Below are 24,337 nucleotides of genomic sequence, written 5' to 3'. Positions count from 1 at the left end.
TTACGTTTAATTGTATGTAAAATTGTGTAATCTGCATATGGTTGTGTTTCTAATGAATTAGTGAACACGCCCCATCTGTTTTAAGTTAAAAATGATAAATTATTAACGAACAAAATTTACAAAACTAGATTGGTATTACGTTTATAACGTCATCTCTGTCGGCTTAGTGAAGTTGTACTGCGCTTTGGTTCTTTTCTTGAAATTTTAAGTAGGATAGATATGTTACCGTCTTCTGTAAACGGTGAAAGGGACCTTGCTCCTCAGATGGGGTATTGTTATTGGGGGACTGTATATAAGCAACGTTGGGGCGATACCCCGGTACAGTCATCAACAGTCCTAGTGTCTTAGGAGGTTGAAGAGGCAAAAATGAAATACTTCGTGAGTACTCCTTCTTAGTTAATTTGCGGTTAATTTAATCGTACTATTTCAGGTTGTTTTATCTGTCGTGCTTGCAGTTGCTTCGGCAACGCACCCTTACGCTTACGGCCATTTATATGGTCAACATATTCCCTTAATCGACCACAGTGGAGTGCCAGTGGATACACCCGATGTACAAGCAGCCAAAGCCCTTCACTTCTCCGCACATGCAGTCGCCCGTTCTGGAATCTTTCACGAACACTCGCATCCCCTTTCCTACGCCGCTGGACTCTACCACCATCACTACCCCGTGGTTGATGGCGCCGGAAGGCCAATTGACACCCCCGAAGTAGCGCACGCCAAAGCCGCCCATTTTGCTGCATACAACGAAGCTGCCGCTCGTAATAGCTTAGGACACGTAGCCCCACTTGTTGCCGTCGCTGGACATCACCATGGCGTCGTAGATACCCCCGAAGTGCAAATCGCCAAAGCCGCTCACTTCGCCGCACACGCCAAGGCCGCCCATGGACACGTCCTCAAGCGTCGCTCTGCCGTCTTCCCATACCCTCACCACATTCCAGTTATCGACCATACTGGCGTACCAGTTGAAACCCCCGAAGTGCAAGCTGCCAAAGCCGAACACTTCGCCGCCCACGCCAAAGCCTCAGCCGAACACGTAGGAGCTGCCCATTTGGTGTCGCACCCCATCGTGCCATACGCCGCCGTCCACGCGAAATATCCCATCCACATTCCCGTGATCACCCCCCACGGCGTCCCAGTAGAAACACCTGAAGTACAACACTCCAAAGCTGCCCACTTCGCCGCCCACGCCGAGGCCTCCGCAAGAAACGCAGCCATCCACTACCACCACGGATTACCTCTTCATCACTATTAGATACCTCTTGTGGAGGTATTCTTCCTGTACATTATTCTACTGTAAAATCAATAAATAAGTTTGTGAAATCACAAGGTATCTAGAAAGTGGGTGCATGTATCTACGCATGACTAGATAACATAATCAAGCCGCCACAATTATTACTATACATTTTTTTAATACCTCAAAGTGTCATAAGGCGGAAAACATAAACGCACTTGTTAAGAAATTCCACCCACCACATTTCCTATATAATTTCTCGTGAAACTATGCGTACGAAATTAAAATAATTGAAATAAGGAAACTGCTCGATGATGCGTGCCAGGAACTTGCAAACCTTGCTCTAATTAATTAGATAACTGAAACGGCGCGTAAGAGCGAAGTTAACCAGGTTATGAAAAAGAATTCGGTGCGCACGGGCGGTATTAAAATAATAGCCGCTCAAAACATTTCATTACGACACCTGTTGAAAGATACGACATGATAAGCACCATTGAGAGCGTAATAAGCGGTTAAGAGTGACCGAAAATTCGGTTACGGCTAAATTATAACCATCAATTACGCGTGATTAGTTAAAGTATTTAGTAATTGGTGACCTTAAGACGTATTCTAAGAACGTTATTCATATTTGCAAAATGTGGGAGTGCGAGACTTTTCTGTTGCTTCAGAGTGCATTCACGTTTTGCCAGTTATGGATTGGCACGAAGTCATCGTGAACTTTAGAAATGGAAATACCATCATGAAGGAATCGGTAATTTTCTTCATTGATTTACTACTTACATGCATTACTCGGTACGTGATTGTAGCGCATATAACAACTTCTTGTAAGTATAGCAATTTAAGACGTAGGAAAAACCCCTCGAAGTTCAGGCTATGTTAAAAATGATAATTTTGTGCCATTTTTCCCACCCTCGTATTTATCTAGATTTTTGTACAAAGATTAGATGATTTTTTGCTTTTTACCCGCACGTTATAAGCGGTCGTGCAGTGTCAGACGTGAGGACGAACTTTGGATACGATTCCTTTGTGATAATCCGAATACTTCCAGGGAAAGGATTTGAAATGCGGATTGGCCACATCGTTTGAAAAGGATAAAACGAACAGAATCCAAATCCAAATAAAACTGGATCCGAAGTACCTACTGGTACGTTAAGTTGTATCCCTTAAATTTTGAAGGCCATGTCTCCGTTAACATACACATACAAAACGTAGAAATTGAGGCACAAATCAGTACGGAAGTGGTACATTTCTGTTCTTGGAGTTAGGGAAACAACCTAATGCAGTGGCGTAGCGCGGTTTTTCGCCGCCTGGGGACGATTGGAAATTGGGAGCCCTATGTCCTGCCTGAACCCTCTTCAAACTTCTTCCTGTGTCTGCAACCATAACTTCCGACCAGTGCGTTGACGTAGAAAATAAGTAAACAGATTTTCGCCCTAAGGCGAGTAATTCAGCGCATTTTCCATGCATTGAGCAGTACTTCCCAAAACACCATAACTAGTGTGGTATGTATTTCTTTACCATCTATGGTAAAATTTGCAAAGAAATATCTCCATAAATAAGAAAGTTAATGTTGCGTAGTTCACGCATGTCATTTAATTTTTGCTATATGCGATATACCTATTTGTTTTTACTAGAAGCGTCTACGGTTAAAATTCTAAAAGAGAGATCTTCATGAGTAAAAAAGTTGTCACTTTGCAGTCTGCGCATGCGTGCAGTCGATTTTTCTATGTGCTATGTGTTTACCTTTGCTAATAACATTTGTACTTTTCGGTAGAATAATTCCCGTTGACCCAATGACCTTATGTCCTTATCTATATCCACTGCATAGAGATTAACCCCCAAACAAAATGGCCCCCAGCCGGTCTACAGGTTTCCCGATAAGAAACAGGTGTCGATACCCGCAAGTAAATGGAACATTTCCGTTTCTAGAATTTAAACTCGAACCAAGACTCTCATAGTAGACCTTGTTATTTACCTGAACGTCAGGAAAATTACACATTACTGGCAAGAAAATATTGAAGTACGAGGAATCTTTGGGGCCGAGTACTTTATTTTTCGAGTCAGGTGTCATTTTACTGACGAGTTTTGTATTAAAATTTAACCGAAATCGTATTTTAATATCAAATTTCAAACAGAATGCACAAGATAATCATGGGTTTAGCAAATGGGGGCCAACTTACAGATTAATGCATGCACAAAATATGTTTACCGAACCACTTCCAAATTATATCGAACTATGCACAACCACAGGGTCAATCGGCAGAAACAATATAAGCAATTATTAATGCAATTGGACTCTCATGGATGATTAAATCTGCACTCCGCTTCAGCGGTGGTCTGTCGAGCTTATGGATTCTGTGTATTTTGGTCAGTTTGGATTCCTTAGGTGTTTATGTAGATTTTTTTGTATATTTCGCAATTCTGTACTTCATGTAGTCTTTGTAAGTACCATTAACCCCATAGGTATACGTTGTGTCGATCCTGTACATTCCCTTGCAATTATCTTTGGTCATATTTAGAAAATGCCCTCTAGCGCCTTTATTGTGAATCCGGCGTACAAAGTGTCAAGCCTTTTTTTGTAGATCTCATCAAGATACATCTATTTTGTAATTAATATTTTTGACTCTAATGATTACTTTTATAAATGCAAATTTAGAAAAATAAACTATTTATAAATAGTTTAATTTTTCAATTCGAAACTTCTCAAAAACAAAGAACTCTCAAAAAAATTGTAATGAACTGTTTTGTAGAGTTTTTAAGCCATTTTGACCAGTGTATGCGAAAAAAATTTAAAAATTTCTCAAGCCGTTATGGCTCTTAAACTTTTGACACCCTCAACAACCATGAAGATGGTTACGGATCAAAACTAAAATAGGGCGTTTTCGTTTGATGAATTGTCATTTTAATTTTAGTTATTTATAGTAAGTTTAGTTAGTAATTGTTTAACTAATTTAATACTATGTCTTGTCTAAAACGCATAAATAAGGGAACAATCGAAATCGTAATGTGAATGTTTAATCTGCTCAGGTGTTTGTTAAAAAAAGAGGTTTTTGTCGATAAAGCTAATTGGTTCTGTGATAACAATACCATGTGCGAGATAACGCATGTGTTTATCAATACAGTGCGACGGAGCAGTGTTTCGTGTATCGCCGGGAAACAATGATATGGAATTGATGAATCGTAGTGCATAAAACGATGCTGTTTGACTGATGGTTTCGCCAAATAAAGAAGTTGAAAGTCTTTCGCCTGAAATTGCTACGCATCCTGTTCTGAAGTTGAGAAGGTATTTCATACTTTCATTCATAATTTTGAGTAGAAATTTTATTGCAATTTACGGAATTTGATTCCCATAGAATGTTGGGAAATAGGGATTTTGTACTGCACCCCTAATCTTTGTATCGTCTTTGGCAAAAAAAGGCGCTGGGCTATGGAAAAAATAGTCAAACGCAATAAGCTTCGGAAATTTTTCTTCTTTTTAATGATCACAGCCCATGGACGCAGCCACGAGTGAATTAACTTTCACGAGATGGTTAGTTTCCCTTTATCGTCGTGTATAATACAAAATTTATTTTATAGCAGAAGCCATATAAATCATTGTAAAGTTTCTGACAATTCTGAATTTAATTTAGAGACGTCAAAAATAGCAAACTTAGGTTCTACCGCCGCGTTCGTTTCCATAGAAATAGAATTGTCATATGTTCTGAACATCATTTTATATCGTGCATTTGAAATAAGAATCACAGATGTCATTAGAATGCACAATTATCTGTTTCACTTTATCTATCCTTACGGTTAAAAAACGGCCTCGTACTCCTTTGTTCACAGGAAATTTTATTGCAAATTTATAAAAACGATGAATTATAGTGTATTATTTATGTTAGTAAGCAATTGCGTGCGACAAAAATTAAAAAACTAAAAAGAAACTATGAAATAAATAGAAGAAGATACACTCACTGTTAAAAAGAATTAACTAATTGAAGGAAGGAAAAAATAAATTACAATAGAAAAAAGCGGTAATTACGAAAATAGAATAAGAAAACGACGCGAAGGAAAAAAATGTAATATGAAAGCAGTTCAGATGAACAGATACTAAGAGGGTTTAATAGAAAACGGTGAATTAAATTTGATACAGTGAAGAAAATGGATAAAAGTGAAGGGAAATTTATGATACTAGAAGGAAAGCTGCGTTAAAATTTAATTAGAAACACGAAAAAAGGAGAAATGACCTTTGTTAAATACAAACAAACTTTAGTACACGGGAATGTTGGTCACGCTTCAGGCGTTTTTAAGGAATGGATGATAATTTAAATACGGGGAAAATAATATTAAGAAAACAGTAATGAAAATTTGGAAAGCTGAGTGGTTGATTTAAAGAGAGATTTAAATAATAGCACGTGGGAGTGTATCGATTAAAATTTAAAGGAAAATATCGCAAAAATTATATTACGCTTTAAAGTAATAACAAAGTTTCCCATTCACACTTTTGAAGGAATTTGATATCCTTACCTTTTCACGTTAAACTTAACTCAAGTTTATCCTTTTCACGTTTGTAGAAAACCGACTTGTACTTAAATTATAGGAAAGTTGACTAATTGAGAGGGGAGTGACAATAACACTTGATAACATCATTTCTGTTTTTAATTTCAACTCACTTACTGAAGGGCGATAAAAGCTTGAAGGAAAACAGTCGCTTTTAGTTTTACATTAGAAATCGTATGCAAAATAGGCCGACTTATAATCGCCGAACTGCCACAGCCAACATTGCGATTAAAAGGTAAAAGCTTTCAACAGGGTTTTGCTTAATGCAACAAGTTAAAACTGTCATACCATTATAAATGATTGACAAGGTGCATGGTTTCTAGTTCCCGTTTATTAAAATATGGAAGGAAAGCTTCATAATGAAGAAAGCGGATTTCTTACAGGAATTTCAGATCAATATGGTGCGCAAGACCCATGAAATCGTGGATTCTGATGTTAATTCAGTAATAATTGATACGTAACTACAGCTCAACATTTTTCCAGGTTTTCCATTTGTTTATCTTTGGTTTGTGTTTCTATACCTGCTGAGATATGAAATCGTGAGACAGCGGAATTAGTGGTGTTAGTTTTATTTCGCCATGAAAAATAAGCGCCTGACCAAATTAATAATAAGATAGGTACCTACTGTGACTTGAGTATTAAATTAATTGAATTCACCCTAACCTAGTTTCCCCTAGTTCCTTCTCAGAGAAACAAGGTCTAATTGAAAAAATTGCTTGTGAACATAAAATAATCTGTCTAGTTTTTGTGGTCGTTTGAAGTTATATTCAGTGAGGAACAGTCTCGTTTACGTTTTTCAGTGTTAGCCCTGAAGTTTTGCGTGGCATTACATTATTTTGTTTTTTTTGTGCAGGTCATACTAGGTGACAAGGTGGTTCACACTCTATTTTCGACGCCTCGGGCTTTAGCCTACTCAGTCTGTACATAAATTCACTCTTGATAGTTCTCTAGCTCTACCTTCATATACCAATAAAATGGCCAGGATTTTTTTGAGAACGAAGGTAGTTCCTGATATTTTGTGGGACCAATATTCCTGGGGCCGGTTTCTGAGGTCGAACCTTCGATGTGAGAAATTTCCGGGGGGTGAATTTACCTGGACGAATCTTGCTACTATCATATACAAGGCGTTTTTTCAACGGTTAGCTTGATAAAACATGAATGAAACAACCTATTTGTAATGAACTCCTTGTTTTTTTTGAAAGATGTACGTAACTAGAAAACTTGCAAACCTGATTTATTATGTAATTAAACGGTATGTATAGGAAAATGTTAAAGGTAATTATGTACTAATGGTGCTTTAGAGGTGTGGATCCTCGTGAATATAGTTCACCACCTTATATGATTAACACAAAAGATGCATGAATTGCAATTCGCGATGCATTATTTGTATTATAGAGGTCAATATTTATATCTCCAATTCGACGGAATTTTACTAGACACCTGCAAGGCTTTTGTGCGTCAATGTTCAGTAGGAAAATTATGAATATCCGTTTTTATTCACTCTAGAGAAATGGTAGAGGTATAGGTACCTCCTACACCAAAACAACTTCGATCGTGATTATTAGCGAAGTTACTCAAGCACGAGAAGCGTTACCGTCGACTACCTACAGACCGTTTAACTGTCGACAAGATTTACAAAGACGTCCATTTCCGACTTAAAGAATGCAAAAACAATATCTATATAATTGCCAAGGTTTCCACCTGTACGGACTAGACCCAAAGGAGAGTGCCATGGTATTTTCGATTAACATAACTGTAAAAAAACTGTATACCAATAAACCGTAGGTAGGTGTGCAATTAACATTTTATCATGCGCAATTATGTAACATAGAACAGTGTTTTCGGTGGTCGCATTTGTAAACAACATAATTTCATCTCCTATCCACACCCAATATTTCTGTTTTTCATTGTAGCCTTGATTGGCACAGCAAAATTACAGGTTGTTTTCCGCGAGAACGGTTACGAGACATTATGCGTACCGGAATGCATCAAAAAATTATCCTTGATCTTAAAAAAGCCATCCAGTTATAAATAATTTCAAGAATCTTTTAAATTAATTCAAGGTGCTGGCGGAATATTCTAGTGGTGTATTGCGTACTTGCTGTATAAAGCAAGGCGAGGCCCGCTATATAATAATTTCATGAAGGTGCAATAAACGTAGTTAATGTGAGTTCTTGAAATAGAAGCGCATAAAATGGAATTATTGGTGAGTTTTATCTTATTTTTTAATTTATTATGGCATTCATTTATTTTAGCGACTGTTTATTGCCTTATTATCAATCTGGGGCGTGTCGAGCTCCGGTGTCACCATAGGGATAACACCATACTCTCTCCCAATTTACTCGCAGTACCACGCGCAGGATATTTTGGGACAGTACGCGTATGGATATGCGACACCCACGAGTACTAAAAGTGAGACGAAGAGTGCTAACGGGGTCACCGTTGGCGGATACTCGTATTTAGACTCGTTTGGGATATTGCAAACTGTACGCTATTTCGCCGATCCCATTCACGGATTTCGGGTGGCGGCAACGAATCTACCACAAGATCTTCCCGATGTGGCGCTAGCCAAAGCTCAACATTTGGCAGAGTTCCAAGCCACGCAATCGGAGCGTGCTGCCATTGCTGCGCATTACACTAACCCCATCGTTGTGCCCGTTTCGCAAGTAAAGAAAATTGAATTGTTGCCAACGCCAGTTCAAGACTTACCCGAGGTGGTAAAAGCAAGGGCTGAACATCTAGCCAAGTTTCAAGCGACACAAGCCGAACATGCTGCACTTGCGGCCCACAGTGCAACGCCCGTTCCGGTTCAAGACCTCCCTGAGGTAGCTCGAGCAAAAGCGGAACACCTTGCGACTTTCGAGGCGATAAAAGCCCGTGATGCTTCTCAAGTTGTTGTGAGTCCACTCCCCGCTCACATTTCCGCTCCTGTAGTTGCACCGGCAGCGATTCCCTATTACTCGTACGTGCCTGCCATACCATTACTCCCATCATCCCAGTACCACGCCCAAGACGGAATCGGCCAATACTCATACGGTTACGTTGGCCCATTAAGCTCGAAAAGCGAAGCAAAAACAGCGGACGGCATAACGCGTGGTGGATATTCTTACTTGGACGCTAGGGGAGAAATCCAAACCGTAAGTTATATTTCCGATCCCGTTAACGGTTTTCGTGTTGCGGCCACCAATCTACCCGTTGCTCCTGAAGTATTACTTAAAGGGCCCAGCGCGAGTGCTAAAATTGTAGCTCCAGTTGCGCCAACGATTTAAGTAGTTTAGAGAAGTGGTCCTATGATATAAAAATTCTTGCATTGATAAATATAGGTAACTAATTAAATAAATACCAACGACATACCAAAATACTGGCATGAAGCCACATGGTAGCTATTTACTTTAGGCTAAAAATGTACCTGTACGCATAAATATGAAGTAAGAAGAATAGATGTTATTAAAATTTCAATCACTTTGTATAACCATCACTATCGTATATTCGTATGCTCAATATTTGCGTTCCTCTGGTGATAGATTCTTCGAGAAGAATACGAGCGGTGATATATCATAGTTGCATTGGCCATTTACTGTTTGCATTGCTTAAATGCTTCCTGTGCTTCGGTTGTCCACTGGTTTCCTCGAATCTTTCCTTGCAGTAGCTCATGCAGTAGTTTATACGGTGTCTTTGAGGAACCGTCTGTAGTAGTTCACCACCCCCAGAATTTGGTGAAGCTTCTTTGAGGTTTTGGGCTGAGGGAAATCTAGTATGGCTTGCTAGCACTTTAGTATCTATCGGGCCGGAAATTCGATCTCCTTCTAACATTTATCCGCGTTTATTACCATTCCGTTGTCGTTCAGTCGCTGGAACAGTTTTGTTCGGGGTGCTTTTCCTGGTCTCTTAATGTCACGAAGATATGTGTATGTAGGCGTAGCAGAAATCCATGTCCCTTATTATGCTGTCCATGAACCTCTGGAACGTTTATGCTGAGTTTCGTAGTCCGAACGTCATAATGGAAATTCGAACAATCCGAACAATCTTGTAATAATTGCCGTCCTCGAAATGTCGTTTTCTGCACCCGGAATTTACTGGCACGGCTCACCAGATCGATGGTGGGAAAAATGTTTTAGCGATCCAAGATGGTTCGTGAGTTATGCGCACGGTAGTGTCCGCACGGTCTCCATTCGTTCGTTTTATTGGGCACCAGATGTAGCGGTGATGCCCAATGGCTCTCCGAAGGTCTTCCGGGCGGTATCGAGTTTTCCGGTTGCTAGTCTCCGCGGTTTTTAGTCTGCCGATGGTCCCTCTTTGGTACGGATGTGGTGTCTCGTGGATTTCGCATGAATCCTGGCGATTTGGTCCGGGGCGGTATCCTTCTACTAATTCGTGGTAATTCCCTTTTTCGGGGCGGTCCAAATACTTCCTATTTCGTTACTGGCAAATACTTAGCTCGTTATCTCGTGGATGTTGGTCGGAAATCTGCTGTCCCAAATGGACCTTCGGAGGTTGTCTGAGGTGTTTTGCGGTCCCCTAGTTCCTCACGTTCGAGTAACTGTCTCATCCGCTGCTCCTGGGTTACCTTTTAAACCAACCAACATGCATATCAAAAGGGTCGGTCTACGGGAACCCTTCATAACCTCATTCTAAGATTGAGAAAAGCATGCCGGACAAACAATGGACCTTCGTCTGTCCCACATATGACTCCATTGACGAAGAGACAAAGATAGCTATAGCTAGTGCGCAGAGGTCATTGCGGAGGACTGACGCCTCGCTAAGGCCGACACCAAGCGTCCCCAAAGTGTAAGCAATAAGTTTAGCTGGAGGAGTGGTAGAGAAGCCAGCTTAAAAAAGAGTGGAAACGTCTGTGGGACTAAGCGCATCCAAAAAACCGATCAGTTTTCAGGAGACTAAAACCAGCAAGTTGCTAGAACTCAGCGGAAGTGACCTAGCCTGGTCACTGGGCAGCACCCTAAGATATCATCTCGACAAAATCGGGGTAGCTGAGTATAACACATGTCGCGTCTCCTTCGAGGAGGCTACAATAGCACCTAAGCTGACCAAGGGGCTGCAGCTGGAAAGGATTCTCAGATTTTTAACAAACTGCCTCTTTGTGAGTAAGACACTGGGGTACGTACAATAGACCCAAGGGTCAAAGAGCGTAGGCGTGAAATAGCCCAACCCAAGAAAGGAAAAAAGATGCGAGGAATAGAAAAAAAAATGGAACAATTTAAACAAAAGAAAGTGAATGAAATATTCAAAAAATTGGAAGAACCTAAAGAACAGAAAATTCCAATCGTCACAGGACGCGTCCGATAAATCTAGAACGAAACAAACGTCCTCAATGGACCCAAAATCCGGAAGAAACCGAAAAATTCGAATAAATGGGAGAATCTGAAAGATCACACTAATCTAAATTAGACGAAAAATATGTGTAACATCTAAAGAAGCGGAAATCGAGGAATGGGCTCTATGTTTAAAGAATACGCAAATTATGAAAGTGAAGGTTTTAAAGATTTAGTGAAATAAAGCATTGGAAGAAATTCAAACAATGTGAACTCAAAAACCGGAAGAATCCAAAGAAATGGAAGAACGCGGTTTTAGAACGCCTAGTATTTTGAATGACTAGTGGATTAATTTATGCAAAAAAAATGTATATATCTGCAAGATGAAATCCCTTTCTGCCTCATTCAAGTTTCAATGCCTTTTTTGCCGTCTTAATTAGTTCAGGATATTACGGCGCCGCGATAGTTCGAGTGGATCTCAAGTTCAGTCTCTTTTAATTGCTTGATAAAGTTACAGTCGTTGGCAGCATAAAACTAACATCACCGTGGAAACTTTCGAGTCAGCTTTTTCCTGGAAAGGGATGGGAATAATTAACGACCCTATAACTAGTTCGGGATTGGTTGAAATAGGATTCTTAACCATTGAAAATTAATTAATGAGCTCTTCCATTAACAATCCGCTATTTTGGGCGGGGTTAATAATCTAAGGAAATTAGTCTTTGGAGAGGCTCTAAGAGGATTCTCGAATTTGGCTTTGTGCGGACATTTGCCGTCATAGAAACCCTGGTGGAATTATTTACGTACTACGTAGAATAGAATAGAAATAAAAAGTAAAACCACGATTGCAAGTGTTATTAACCGAAAAAAAACATTAATCCATAAAAGATTATTACGAAATTAACCGAACGGGAAGTTTTCTGAAGTGGAGGCTAATGCGTTGTGTCAATAGTATAGATCGTTGTTACTTATCTTATTGGCCGAAAGTCCTGGTCCGAGGGTCGAGGGGGATGTGTATCCTAAATAATACACGTGCGCGCGGCGTAACCCTTTCTCAAATAGGTATGAGCTCCATTCCAACGACGCATTCAACCATAATCGCGAGTGTGCGGAGATCTTGGAGAGCTCAGCACCAGCTTGGGGCAGGACGAAGGGAAGTTTCAACCCTTACTTATGTAATAGCCCAGTCCATCACATAGTTCAGAATGACTGAATGAGGTTCCTCAGTCCCATTTCCATGGTTAAAGGTAGGATGCAACGTATTTAAAACTTTCCAGAATGCAAATTGGGTAAATGATTTCTACAATTTGCGTATTTTCCATCACATGGAACAACATCTAGACTTTTCAGAAACTCACAACAAAACATATTTATAATAGCGCGGGTATTACCCTGTATTTGTTTCTGGAGGGTGATAACAGTCTCGACACTGCTGACTTGCTTGTAGCAATAAACTCCTAAAGGTTAAAGAAATTATCAAAAACAATAGGTTTAACTTTTCGTCTGGTGTCAATAATTGGAACGATTACCTTATCAGTTGGTTAGTTACGCGACCTTTTGACCTGGTATGAGTATAATATAGTAATCTTGTATGGGATAAGATCAGTGTACAGTTGGTTGGTTAATGGCATTTCTAGAGCTATAATGATAGTACAAGACATAAAGATGCCCTTTACACCTATCCGTACATGGCCTCAGTACGTTGCTGCTGCAGTCGGTATGTCAAGCATGTGGCTACTAAATTCCTACTCTTATATTTTAAATCACACACATCAAAGTGCTAACGTGATTTGCTTGCTTCAGGAACACTTTCAGCGCTGATCCTTGGAACGCACTTATCATGGCCATCGACTGCGCTCCCAATGTTGCAGTCACCGTTATCAATAATACCGATATCAAGCACCGAAGGATCGTGGATAGTATCGGTAATTACCTTGAGTGCCTGCGCCGGTGCAATTCCTACAGGAGTAATCGCGAATGCAGTGGGACCAAAACGAACACTTCAGATAATGGCTATACCTCTGCTGGTGTCGTGGTACCTTATTGCATTCAGGTATGACATTTCGTCAAATTCAGCACCTACCAGAACGCACTAGTAGTGACATATGAACTCGTCGCAAACGGCTTATCGCTCAAGATAGACTTGAATCTCTTTTGACATTGAAATTAAACGCATTTCAACTCAAAGGAACTGATTTCATCAAAAATAGTATCAATTTTGTTTCTACTTTACATTTTAGCCACTAAATGCCACAAACCTTCAGTTTAATGAAAGTAAAAAGTTCTCATTGGCCCCCCGACATTAATTAATTAATGGCAACTCGTCGCGTAGGGTAGGTTAAACGTTTTCATTGATAACCCTTTTATCGCGTGGAGACATCCTACTACGACGATAACGCTTATCTACGATAGTTTAAAACGTTCTTTAGCTATCAATGAAAATTCTGTATTTTTCATTTAGTGGAAAGGCTCTATACTTCTATGAAGATTAGGCTTTGACGTTGAGTCTGTTTTTTTTTTGCCTTTCAGTAAATACCTTTGGGTGATATATTTAGCAAGACTGTTAGCGGGAGTTGGTGTAGGATCAACATGTGTGGCGGCACCAATGTACGTAACGGACATAGCGGAAGTACGAGTTCGTGGCTTGCTGGGAACCTTCTTCCAGTTACAGATAACTATAGGTTTCCTAATAGGATATACTTTCGGTGAGTTAACTCGATAAAATCAACTGTTCAGGAAATGCAAACTTTTTGATCTCATATTAAGTAATCGATTAAATGTAGAGTGAAGGAATATTTTCTTTCAGGAGTCCTTATTGAAAGTTTCCAAATCCTCGCCCTGGTCTCATCGGTGTTTCCCATTATTTTCCTAGTAGCTTTCTACTTCATGCCGGAGTCGCCCACTTTTCTCCTTTCAAAAAACAGGATTCACGAAGCCAGAATGGCCTTACAGTTCCTAAGAGGTCACGGCCACGAGATCGAAAACGAGCTGTCGACAAGAAAGGAAGAGCTTAACGAAATCGCTTCTAACCAATGCAAGTTTTCGGACTTGTACAGATGTCAAGCGACAATGAAAGCGATGATTATTGCCTTGGGCCTGATGTTCTTCCAGCAGTTTAGCGGTATCAACGCCATATTGTTCTACGCTGGAACTATTTTCAAGGACGCGAGTGGCTCGCTTTCTTCCGGTTGTTGCACTGTTATTATTGGTACCGTTCAAGTAAGCTTAAGCCGCCTGCTGAACAACAGTTAATCTTCTGCTTCCAGGTTTTAGCAACACTAATGGCTGCAACGCTCATCGAGCGATTGGGCAGAAAGATTTTGTTGCTTATATCCGGATGGATAATGGCAGTCTGTCTAATTACCATTGGCGTATACTTCCACTTGGCTATATTGGATTATGACGTAACAAGTTTTGCGTTTGTTCCACTGGTATGCACCGCAGTTTATATAGTTGCTTTCTCTGTCGGTTTCGGGCCAATACCCTGGATGATAGCTGGCGATATTTTCTCGACTAAGGTGAAAGGACTTGCGTGCTCGATCTCGACAACGTTCAACTGGACCTTGGCGTTTACAGTTACTAAGCTTTTCATTCCGCTAAGGGATGAAATTGGAATTGGATTCACATTCATAATTTTTGGTGTGGTATGCGTACTTGCGTTCCTATTTACGCTTACGTACATCCCAGAGACGAAAGGAAAGAGTTTAGGAGAGGTGCAAATCTTGTTAGCGGGGGGTAAGGGAATACAACAGCATTTGGTCACTCAGAAAGCGAGCTTTAAAGTGTGATACTTGCAGATAAAATTGCGTACGACTGATATTTATTATGGTGATTATTACCAGCTAATTAATCGTAAAGCTAAATTAACGTGCCCCTTGCGTATTTTGTACGGTTGTAATTGTAAACCATGGTGGCAAAAGAACTCAGTTCTGAGTTGATACGTTCGTTGTAAATAAAGTTGCATTGTGATATCGAATTGTGTTTATTATAATAGAGAATAGGTTTATACGTAGGTATTTACTAAACAAATAGCACATGTGGAAAGTTTTCACACATTATTATTGTTTAGGTATAAAGCCATTTTGGCAGTTTCTCATGTAACGGGTCACACGTGTCAAGAATGAAGAACAAACTTACGGTTCACAAGACATGTTACACCAAACCTGTCGGAACATCTCATAGCAACTTAAAAATGCCCTCACTACCATGAGGATAATACAAACTGACGTGCTCTCTAGTCATGTACACCTTTTAAGCTTTAAACCCACCGCTTAAGGGATTAATATAACTCTCGCTCTTCCGAAAGCCCATCTCTTGCCGTTCCTTCTTGTACAATAATTATTTATGACGTAAGTAATAAATTATCTGCTTCAAAATTGTACAGGTTTCACCTCGTCTCATACTTTGTAGTAAGCTCTTCTCATGATTAATACAAAAAAGCGTGTCATTTACAGAGACTGGATTCACGCGAATTTGTTTGAATTTGTGGTTCCTTGTATGCACGATACACACATTGTATGCAGTTGATGCTTCACCAACCTACTTAAAGAACCCGCATTCGAATCTGGGTTTCTTACATCCACCTCACTACGCTAAATGAGCCGGATTCGATTATGAAAAGCGTCTACTGAGTGTTAACTTCCAAACAAGCGCAGCAGAAACTATGAAACTATAAGAAGTTTCCAACAGCAAGGCTCTAATCGCATCGAGGTAGTCTGACCCCATTAGTCTAGGTCGATTCAGTGGACCCGTATCAAATCGTATTTACATGTCGAAACGGCCGGTACACCGATCAGACCTGGCCTCTGGATTGAACTTACCTACTGACTCCTTTTAAAATTGTAACCAAACTCAACTCCACGATTTAATTTCACTTCCAACGGAATTAAAGAGACGTGGCGTTTATATATATATATAAATATACACCATAGAGTTCACTTTATACGTTGATAATACGTATATAAATAACCGTTTTTTAGCATTCGTTTTATAAACGTATATACTTAACACTACTTTCATATACGCATATAAATCGTATATCAATGGGAAATAATAAACGCATAATATCCCTACAAGAATACAGCAACATCTACCGGACATTTATGCGTATTATATACGTAGGGTTTTAGTCTGCAATAAACGCTTTTTATATGGAACTGTGATGCTAGGGTTAGGTGATGGATGGAGAGCTCATTACGACTTTTCAATGTTGCCTTCAATCAATAGCTAAGAACCCTCACATTAAAGAACTTGGGTTCCCCGCTGTTCGTGAAGACTAAGTTCGATACGTGGCTTGTTCTCGACGGTTGGAAAGCGATTTGATTATTTCGAGGCGTAGTTTGTCACTATTATAAAAATGTTGTGCAGAAACAAGTTAACCTAAGCTGTGTGAGTTTAAAGCGGTTTAGCCGCTTTGTGGAAAAAGTCTATCAAGTTGAAAAATCAAGCAGTTGGTGTAAACGCGAGGCTTTCTCTTATTATTAACAGTAAAAAGTTTGTACCGTTTGCAGACCCACCGGCAACTCGTTATTTTATTTACCAAGTTAATGTTGTTAAGTGCACCTTGTTATCCCAAATCTTTGTACGACCAGATTAGTAAGCGAAAAACTGTCAGTAATTTAAGTTTTTTGATATTTGTAACTATCGACCGCCTGTGCGGGGTAATTTGTTCAAGCAAGTTTTATAAGCGTTTCTTTCTTTCAGGAATTTTGTTTTAACTTTTCATTTCATGTGTTTCGGATCAATTAATTGTGTGTTTATTCAATTCCAATTCAATTTGTGTAGTTATAATCCTTTAGAATTTTCGCTGCACGGAGACGAACAAGACTGCAATTTTGGAGCTTTCATCGTTCGATTATACAATTTTATAAGGAACTGTGTTGCTATGGTATGCACGGAAACGGGCTTCACTTTACATTAAAGTTATCAAATTTTTCTTTCTCTTGTCTTTATCGCTTTCTTGTATTTCTTTAATCATAATGATAATAATACGTAGATAACCGATAAAGAGCTTAGTGATAATGTACTATCAATATAGTCGACCTTAATAAGTAGGAACTACTTGAAATCTTTTTCCACTCGAAAGGTATCTTGAAATTGAATTCAAGAGCTACGAAGTTATTTTATTACACTTCACTAAATGCTACTATAAGAACAAAAAGCTGCAATCGTATTGACTAAGAACAGAGCAATTTACAGTTGAATAGGAGATTTTTCATAAATATTTAACGAAACAGGACGATCAGAGAATTATTACGAATCTTCAAGTGGCAGATGTAAACACCTTTATTTCAATTACGATAGAAAGCAATATTGACGTCTTTAAATAGACTATTTCTTGATTTTACCAAACAGTAACGACTGTAATTTCGCAAGCTTTGTGAAATAAACGATCGCTATGTCGTTTTAATTAAAAGGGTACATTTTTGACTAGACTATTCTCACCCCGACTTTACTACCATATTATCACAAATTTAATCTGTGGTATGATACAACGCAGTGAGTGTCCCCTTGAAAGAGGAGATAATTCTTGCTTTAAGTTTTTGCTGAGTTGTAAAGTATTCCAATTGTTTCCATTAGAAATTCTACTCAAAGAAAATTTCAAATATGACACATGGAGACGGCTCAGTATAGTATTTTACATTATTAGCCAGGTAAGTGAGTTTTTACTGGCGATAGGAGAAGTTGACTGGCGAGCCTTTCAGCCACGTTGGTGCTCATAATCAACCTCTTCAGTAACTAGCGACTCTCTGTGTGGACAGTTATAATGTCTTTTGTTTAAGATCTCTGAAGTGCTTTGTTCGCTACATCAAGGTCCAGTATCATCTAGAACAGAATGAAAGTTATAAATCACTAAGTTATAAATTCTGCTCTGTAATGGTAAATAGAGCTTAACAACCATCCAACTTATTTCTATGAATGAGCCCACCGTCGGGTAGTACTAAAGTACTGGTAGCTACTGCGAACTAAACAAAAATTGTTACAAAAGAAAAGGGCAACCGATTATCTCTTTCAGTGACGACCAAAAACCAGCGGTTTGTAAAAAAAACCATTTCGCTTCCCACAACGATTATCTTTGCTGATATCGGGACAGGAAATTATGAGTGGTTTTCAACTCGACTTCCAAATTATCAATTAAGTACCCTTCACACTTACTGATATCGCATGGATTAACGGATATATAAGGAGCAGCTAGTCCTAAAAGATCATGATTCGACGTCTAACATTCCCTTCAGCAATGTTCGCAATAGTGTTATTGGTTTCGTCAGCGTTAGTGCAAGCACTTCCGACTCCACTCTCTGATCACGACTTATGGCAACGAAGCGGTAAATTTGAAGGCGACATGGTGTTGGCACCATGGCAAAAAAATGGAGTTATTGATGTCAAATTAAGATGGACAAACAGACATATACCGTACGAACTCTCGGACGAGTTTGGTAAGTCGTCTATCTAGCAGTAGAGTTTTTCTAACTTTTCCATTCTAGATCAACAGCAAAAGGCGCAAATTAATGAAGTACTCGAACGAGAGTTTGCCAAGACTTGCGTAACAGTGAAACCACGCGTTAATGAAGCGGATTATGTTTACGTTACTGTAAGTTACCATCCCTTATGGAAGTAGGGATTAATTATATTTCTGCTAGGGCGGAGATTCCGGCTGTTGGTCGCATGTTGGCCGACTGGGAGGATTACAGGGGTTGAATTTGCAAGTTAGGGGGTGTGTTTGGAACCACACAATCGTTCACGAGTTTTTGCACGCTGCCGGTTTTTACCACCAGCAAAGTTCCACAGACAGGGACAACTTCGTGGATATATTTTGGGAAAATATTGAACCAGGTACCTCAAACTTTTAAAGAAATACCCCACGTAATTGCTAATATTTTCTTAGGAAAGGAGTATAATTTCGACAAGTACAATGCTGATTTCGTGACGAGCTTCAATGAAACCTATGACTACGGCAGTATCATGCACTACGCAAAAACAGCGTTTTCTGCCAATGGTAAACCGACAGTACTACCTAAGGTAGGGTATATCGATCGCTATTTTATACATTTCAAGTAACATTTCGTTCTAGGGTGATTCTACTATTCCCATTGGAGTAACGAATGTAATGAGTGAAATTGATATTCGAAAACTTGCTAAAATGTATGATTGTGTTGAAATGTGACAAAATAAAAAATAATAATTATTATAAAATAGTCTTTATTGAATATGTTCCCTGGTGAAATTCTATTCTATTTAACTATTTAGAGGGCACGGAGATAAGTAAAAATTAAATATGCACAACACAAGATAATCAAATTATGATAGAATACAAATAAAACAAGAACACAACATTATTCATCTGCAAGAACTATTGCAAATTTTGACGTGCTTATATTAAGAAGGTAAGCCTTTAAATGTTTTTTTTTTTAAATTAATATATCGGTAATGAATGTGGGAAGAGAGTTAGAAAGCTTCACGTACAGAGGCAGCACCAATTTTGAATTTGTTGTGTACTGTATATATCAATACGATCTAAACATGGGTCATAATCGGAGCAACCATACTTAAAATGGGACAGAGCAAAGGTTTCTGATAACATTTTTTTTATTGAATGATAGTATATCTATACTATAAAATCTTTAACGATAAGTAAGCATACTTTTATTAATTGAGACATATATGTAACTTAAATCGAAAGGAGGAATCAAGTAGTAATCACGTAAGAGGTCTCCTAGATCACATTTGGAATCGTCTAAAGTCAGACCATTTTCGTTTCCTATTTTCCTGTTTATGGATATCCCGAGAAGTTGTGGTATCAGAAATTGAGCCGTCACCAAGAGCTCTGATTCCATTGCTTGCACGATTGGATGAATACCAGAACTGATCCTATGGGGTATCTTTGTTTTGCTTCTCTGTGATGGACCAACCTTTGAATAAGATCAAGTTTTATATGTTGGATTGAGGTAAGAATGAACAATTCTTTTACCCATTGAGAAATCTCTATTGTTCTCATTAAACTCGTTCCTAACGTCTATTTTAAGACACGCCTTTGTTCTTAAGTGCTATACAGAGAAATATCTTGAATCCGCATGAGCTCCCTCTTCTGAACCACCATTAACATCAACACCCCAGGTTGATTGTTTATTGTGTTTTTCTTTAGGGCTAAAGATATTTTGGATGGGTATTTATTTGATTGAAAATTGAGCCATAAAAACCTGTAGAAAACTGTCCATTAAGGAACAAATTAAAGCGCGTGTGCAATTTATCGAAAATACAATAGTAGTCAGTTGGGCTATTTCAACGAAAAGAATCCAAAAGTCTTTATTTAAAAACAATGAAGAAAATGTACGGCAATCATTCATGAACAATTTAGTTTAGTCCTACTAACAGGCGGCCGACGTTTTGCCTGAGAATTCGGCACTAATGTGGTCTATTTTTTTTTACTCCTTTTTTAAAATTTCCGGCAATATAATAAGCCCTCGGGATATTGTTCCTAAATATTGCTAACAAAGCAGATTGAATATGCGATTAACATGTAGCCGACGATAATCACTTCAGGGTGTTTTAACCAGGATTGTTTGCATGTTTAGAGTCAATCAAAACAATGTAGTAGTTTATTTTTAACGTGTTGTTTTACATAATTATACACGCCATTAGTTACATTTTTGAATTGTTTGACAATTATGAATATATATGTACATTTACGATAGCATTAAAATAGTACCTTTTAGTGAAATTTAACATTTATTATAGACTGATTTCTAAGATCGGGTAAATATTGAACACCCTTATTTTGGATCACATCCACTATAAATGATGATTGGTGAAATATACATTTTGTATTATATATTGACCGCTTAAAGGTACAAACGCTAATATTTTATTTGGCTAAAGAACACAGCCTTCATTTGTGAACGGCGATTTAAAACGCCGATAAAAATCTGGATATCTCATTTGCTTATGGCTACCCGTTTATACAGAAGACTAGATTTACTAAAATACCACATGTCAAGAAATAATACTTAGTAGGTAATACAACGCAAATACTTACGAAAATATGAGATCATTACTTATACCTAGAAAGGTTAAGCAAATGGGACATCTAGAAAGGAACTTAACAGATCATCTACCTGTCAAAACGATGGGCGTATTAGGTTGTCGTTGCATACAAATCTAAAAATTTCAGTCGGTTTCGAAAACTAAGTGGTGCCTTAATTAAATGAACTTATGGTTTGTGCGGTACGAATCAGCAGGTGAGGTTGTTTCTATAGCAATTGCTTTATAATTACAGGTTTAATAAGTCGTTAGTTTTTCCCTCTCCGTAAATGCATAAATATATTAAAAACACGTAATAAATCTAGCTACAGTCATTAACACTCATGCTCCTGTCATCCGTACAAGTACATCGCCATTTTAAACGGCGAATTGTTGTCGAGATACATTTGAGCAACGGACCGATTTTTCTTGTTTGGTCACCTCGAGTCCGAAGGATCTCCCCCTGGATCACTTTCTTCTCCTAGCGAATTCGCGTGTTGTGTCGTGTTATAACTAGGCGAACGGAAATGCCTTCCGGCAAGTTGAGATCCATCCGAACCTCTCCGGGAACTCTGCGATCCGTCCCCTTTACAGAAGCATTTGCATATAATTCTCTTAAACGCGAACCTAAAGTCTTTCGAAAATAAGGCGTAAATCAACGGATTAATTGCACTATTGCAGTAGCCTAACCAGAACAGTATAGAAAATAGTAGCGGATGAATGCATCCCCCGCAAAACGCCCGTATCAGGTACATCGTAAAGAACGGGAGCCAGCAGAAAATGAAACCACCCACGATTATACCCAACGTCTTTGCGGCCTTAGTCTCCATTCGAAAACGTTTCACTTGAGCTTTAATGTTACGTTTTCCCATGCGTTTCGACATCACTTTCGGTTTGTGAAAGCCGTCCTCGAACGCACTCGGGCTAGGACTGGGATCGCGGACCCTTTCCATGTGCCCCCCAAAGCTCGACCGTCTGATAGGTTTGTGGTTTTGCGAACCCAAACGATTTTGTACCCGTAAGTGGTTCTCTCTACGATACAAATTGGTTGATGTGATATCCTTTCCATTGGTCGTGTAGTGCACGGCGTAGCTCGCTTGGGCGATTGGAGACGTTGGACTGACGGCGAGTAAGTGGGGCGCCGAATTAGATGATACGTTCTCGGTCGATGGATAACTAACACTAATTTTTACACGTTCGTGCTTTCCACGAGGACTAGGGGATGCACTTCCTGTTGTTGTTGTGGTGCTGTTGCTACCGGTGCTGTGGGGCGATCCGTGGAGGTGCTTGGTGGAGGACCCTCTACCACGGTGTATCCGCAGTGTAAGCCGTTGCTCATCGAATCGGTTGCCCAATCCTCGTGTACCTGAAAGTATAATGCTAATTATTGATTCAAGTATTATTTAAGTACAGTTTTACTATGGAGCTTCGATAATTTCAAAAAGGTTGATGTACACGTAATTTGGAATAAACCTTAAATTTTGGTTCTGTAAACCGCAAGCCATTTCAATCCCCGAGACCATTTCGCGTTTCCGTGGTCAATCGATTCTGAGTACTGCCACTTCCGAAAGGAGTGATTTAGCAGATACCTAACATTTATTATTTATCAGGTATAATACCATAGCTGCTTTGTACTTAGGGTATTGTATAAAAGGCAGAAACGGATTTCGCGATAGAATTAGGTATAGAGTAAACTACTGAGGTTCAGTAGTTACTAACATGGCAATCGCGCTATAGTAAGTTAAAAGTGAAGACAAATCGCATGCACCTTATTAGAAAAAAAACAGAAGAACTAAAAAAGTTATTGTGAAAAATTGAAATCCTAGAGGGTAAGAGGGGGATAACGTCTTTTAGTGAGAAACACAATAACACTATTCATACCTTTCTTGCGCACAAACGCAAAGTAGGTACAGGCTCTTTGTATCTTTCGACTTTATTTGAAATATCTGCACTATATTGTTTGTTTCACTTTTTGTATATTATAAGTATAGGAAAACTTGTAATGCGAGCGAATGCTTTTAACCCTATCATTTTACTCGGTGGTAATTCAAATTTTGTGCATAATGTTATTCGCAGGTGCATTTCTGTGTAAACGAAAATACTAAAGGAGTCGCGAGTGAGTATAGCATTATCTAAGGATTAAGGTATGGCAATGGATTTGCGAGCTCGTATAAAATGTTAATAGTAAAATATTGAATCTCTTTGACAAAAGAATTCTATAATTATACTCGTCTTTTACATGAACTGGCTCTTTCTGATTAATATTCCTGTTGCATGAGGTTTGACCTACAAATGTTTCAAATGATGTCTTTCGAAGCACAATAATTGCAACTGTAGTAATTTCAGTAATTACAAACCGCCATTCTTATCCGAATACAAAAGGGATGAAGGTATGTGAGGCTGATCAAGCGTAAATATTAATTTTCTCACGTTTTCGTCAATGAAAAAGGTGGTGGACGTTCTAAAAATAGACCCTCTATCAGTCTGCACACACAGAATTTCCCTCAAACGTTTTAAAAGGTCCAACGGGTAACTTTTTAGAAAACTACTTCTCCGTATTTAAAGATCTAAATTGTAGCATATAATGGTTAATTTTCAGGCCGACACAAATATTTGCGTTGCCCTCTTCACAGAATGTTAAAAGCGTCTCGTCGCCCTAACCCGCCTACATTTCATTTTAAACGAAAACTGTGTGAAAAATGCCTTTCGGTAGGGATTTTAATTTCGTGTCTCAGCAGTGCGTGATAAAGCCGTCTGACCTTTATAACTTTCCAAGTTTGTAGTACAAAATTAATAGTTCTCAACACAAGTCACACAATGTCCCCAAATGTAATAAGATAAAACATCCAACCCTTAATTAACAAAAAGCGCGCCGTTAAACCTCCATCTTATAAACCATGCTATTTATCACTCCACAATATATATCATTAAGGCGACTTTGCTTATAATTTGGAAAGTTAAAACCGCGATTAATGGGTATTTATCCTCTGTCAAAATGATGCCGAGCTAATATAATCGCCCGGTTTACAGTTGCTTCTAACATTAGTTTTATTGTGAGCTTTGTCTCATTAGTAGCTGGTTGATTCTACCATCAATGAGAGATATGTCACCATTTAATTTACTGTCCACATACGTGCTATCTCCTGTGTAAACGTCAGTGGGACGTTTTTAAGGTTGAAGATAAGAGCGGGCCATCCGGTATGTATGAATGTTTTAATTGAGTTTAAATCTCGAGGATTTGATTACAAATAAGCACGGAATTGGTTTATTTTATCGGAATTTG

General features: G+C 38.9%; 5 protein-coding genes across 9 annotated transcripts in view; 4 read left to right on the top strand and 1 right to left on the bottom strand.

Moving 5' to 3' along the window:
* The first annotated feature begins 220 nt into the window (after positions 1 to 220).
* On the top strand, positions 221 to 1,323 carry LOC116177296 (cuticle protein 18.7). Its single transcript, XM_031496230.1, has 2 exons — positions 221 to 378; positions 431 to 1,323. Exons 1-2 carry the CDS (start codon positions 367 to 369, stop codon positions 1,250 to 1,252), a joined length of 834 nt encoding a protein of 277 aa, XP_031352090.1. The 5' UTR covers positions 221 to 366; the 3' UTR covers positions 1,253 to 1,323.
* Positions 1,324 to 7,376: 6,053 nt separating this feature from the next.
* On the top strand, positions 7,377 to 9,248 carry LOC116175962. Its single transcript, XM_031494357.1, has 3 exons — positions 7,377 to 7,555; positions 7,834 to 7,976; positions 8,026 to 9,248. Exons 2-3 carry the CDS (start codon positions 7,965 to 7,967, stop codon positions 9,037 to 9,039), a joined length of 1,026 nt encoding a protein of 341 aa, XP_031350217.1. The 5' UTR covers positions 7,377 to 7,555; positions 7,834 to 7,964; the 3' UTR covers positions 9,040 to 9,248.
* On the top strand, positions 8,774 to 15,013 carry LOC116175961 (facilitated trehalose transporter Tret1-like). 2 transcript variants are annotated; one of them, XM_031494355.1, is made up of 5 exons: positions 8,774 to 8,907; positions 12,841 to 13,090; positions 13,567 to 13,742; positions 13,844 to 14,256; positions 14,304 to 15,013. In XM_031494355.1, exons 2-5 carry the CDS (start codon positions 12,900 to 12,902, stop codon positions 14,823 to 14,825), a joined length of 1,302 nt encoding a protein of 433 aa, XP_031350215.1. In that variant the 5' UTR covers positions 8,774 to 8,907; positions 12,841 to 12,899; the 3' UTR covers positions 14,826 to 15,013. The 2 variants fall into 2 exon arrangements, with proteins under 2 accessions (XP_031350215.1, XP_031350214.1); XM_031494354.1 differs by lacking the exon at positions 8,774 to 8,907 and adding an exon at positions 12,630 to 12,754.
* Positions 15,014 to 17,588: 2,575 nt separating this feature from the next.
* On the top strand, positions 17,589 to 19,201 carry LOC116175688 (zinc metalloproteinase nas-13-like). The gene is made up of 5 exons (XM_031493928.1): positions 17,589 to 18,473; positions 18,522 to 18,628; positions 18,678 to 18,870; positions 18,923 to 19,056; positions 19,109 to 19,201. Exons 1-5 carry the CDS (start codon positions 18,245 to 18,247, stop codon positions 19,199 to 19,201), a joined length of 756 nt encoding a protein of 251 aa, XP_031349788.1. The 5' UTR covers positions 17,589 to 18,244.
* Positions 19,202 to 21,297: 2,096 nt separating this feature from the next.
* The window catches only part of LOC116175798 (octopamine receptor Oamb), a 150,991-nt gene continuing 147,951 nt past the window's right edge, over positions 21,298 to 24,337 (bottom strand). For all 4 annotated transcript variants that reach the window (XM_031494097.1, XM_031494101.1, XM_031494099.1 and 1 more), the window contains one exon: positions 21,298 to 22,420. In XM_031494097.1, coding sequence (XP_031349957.1) covers positions 21,492 to 22,420 — 929 coding nt within the window. In that variant the 3' untranslated portion in view covers positions 21,298 to 21,491. The remainder of the gene's footprint in view (positions 22,421 to 24,337) is intronic.

This window comes from Photinus pyralis, unplaced genomic scaffold, assembly GCF_008802855.1.
Source record: "Photinus pyralis isolate 1611_PpyrPB1 unplaced genomic scaffold, Ppyr1.3 Ppyr1.4_LG7, whole genome shotgun sequence".
NCBI classification, from domain to species: Eukaryota; Metazoa; Arthropoda; class Insecta; order Coleoptera; family Lampyridae; genus Photinus; species Photinus pyralis.
This window is presented reverse-complemented; position numbering and strand designations above follow the sequence as displayed.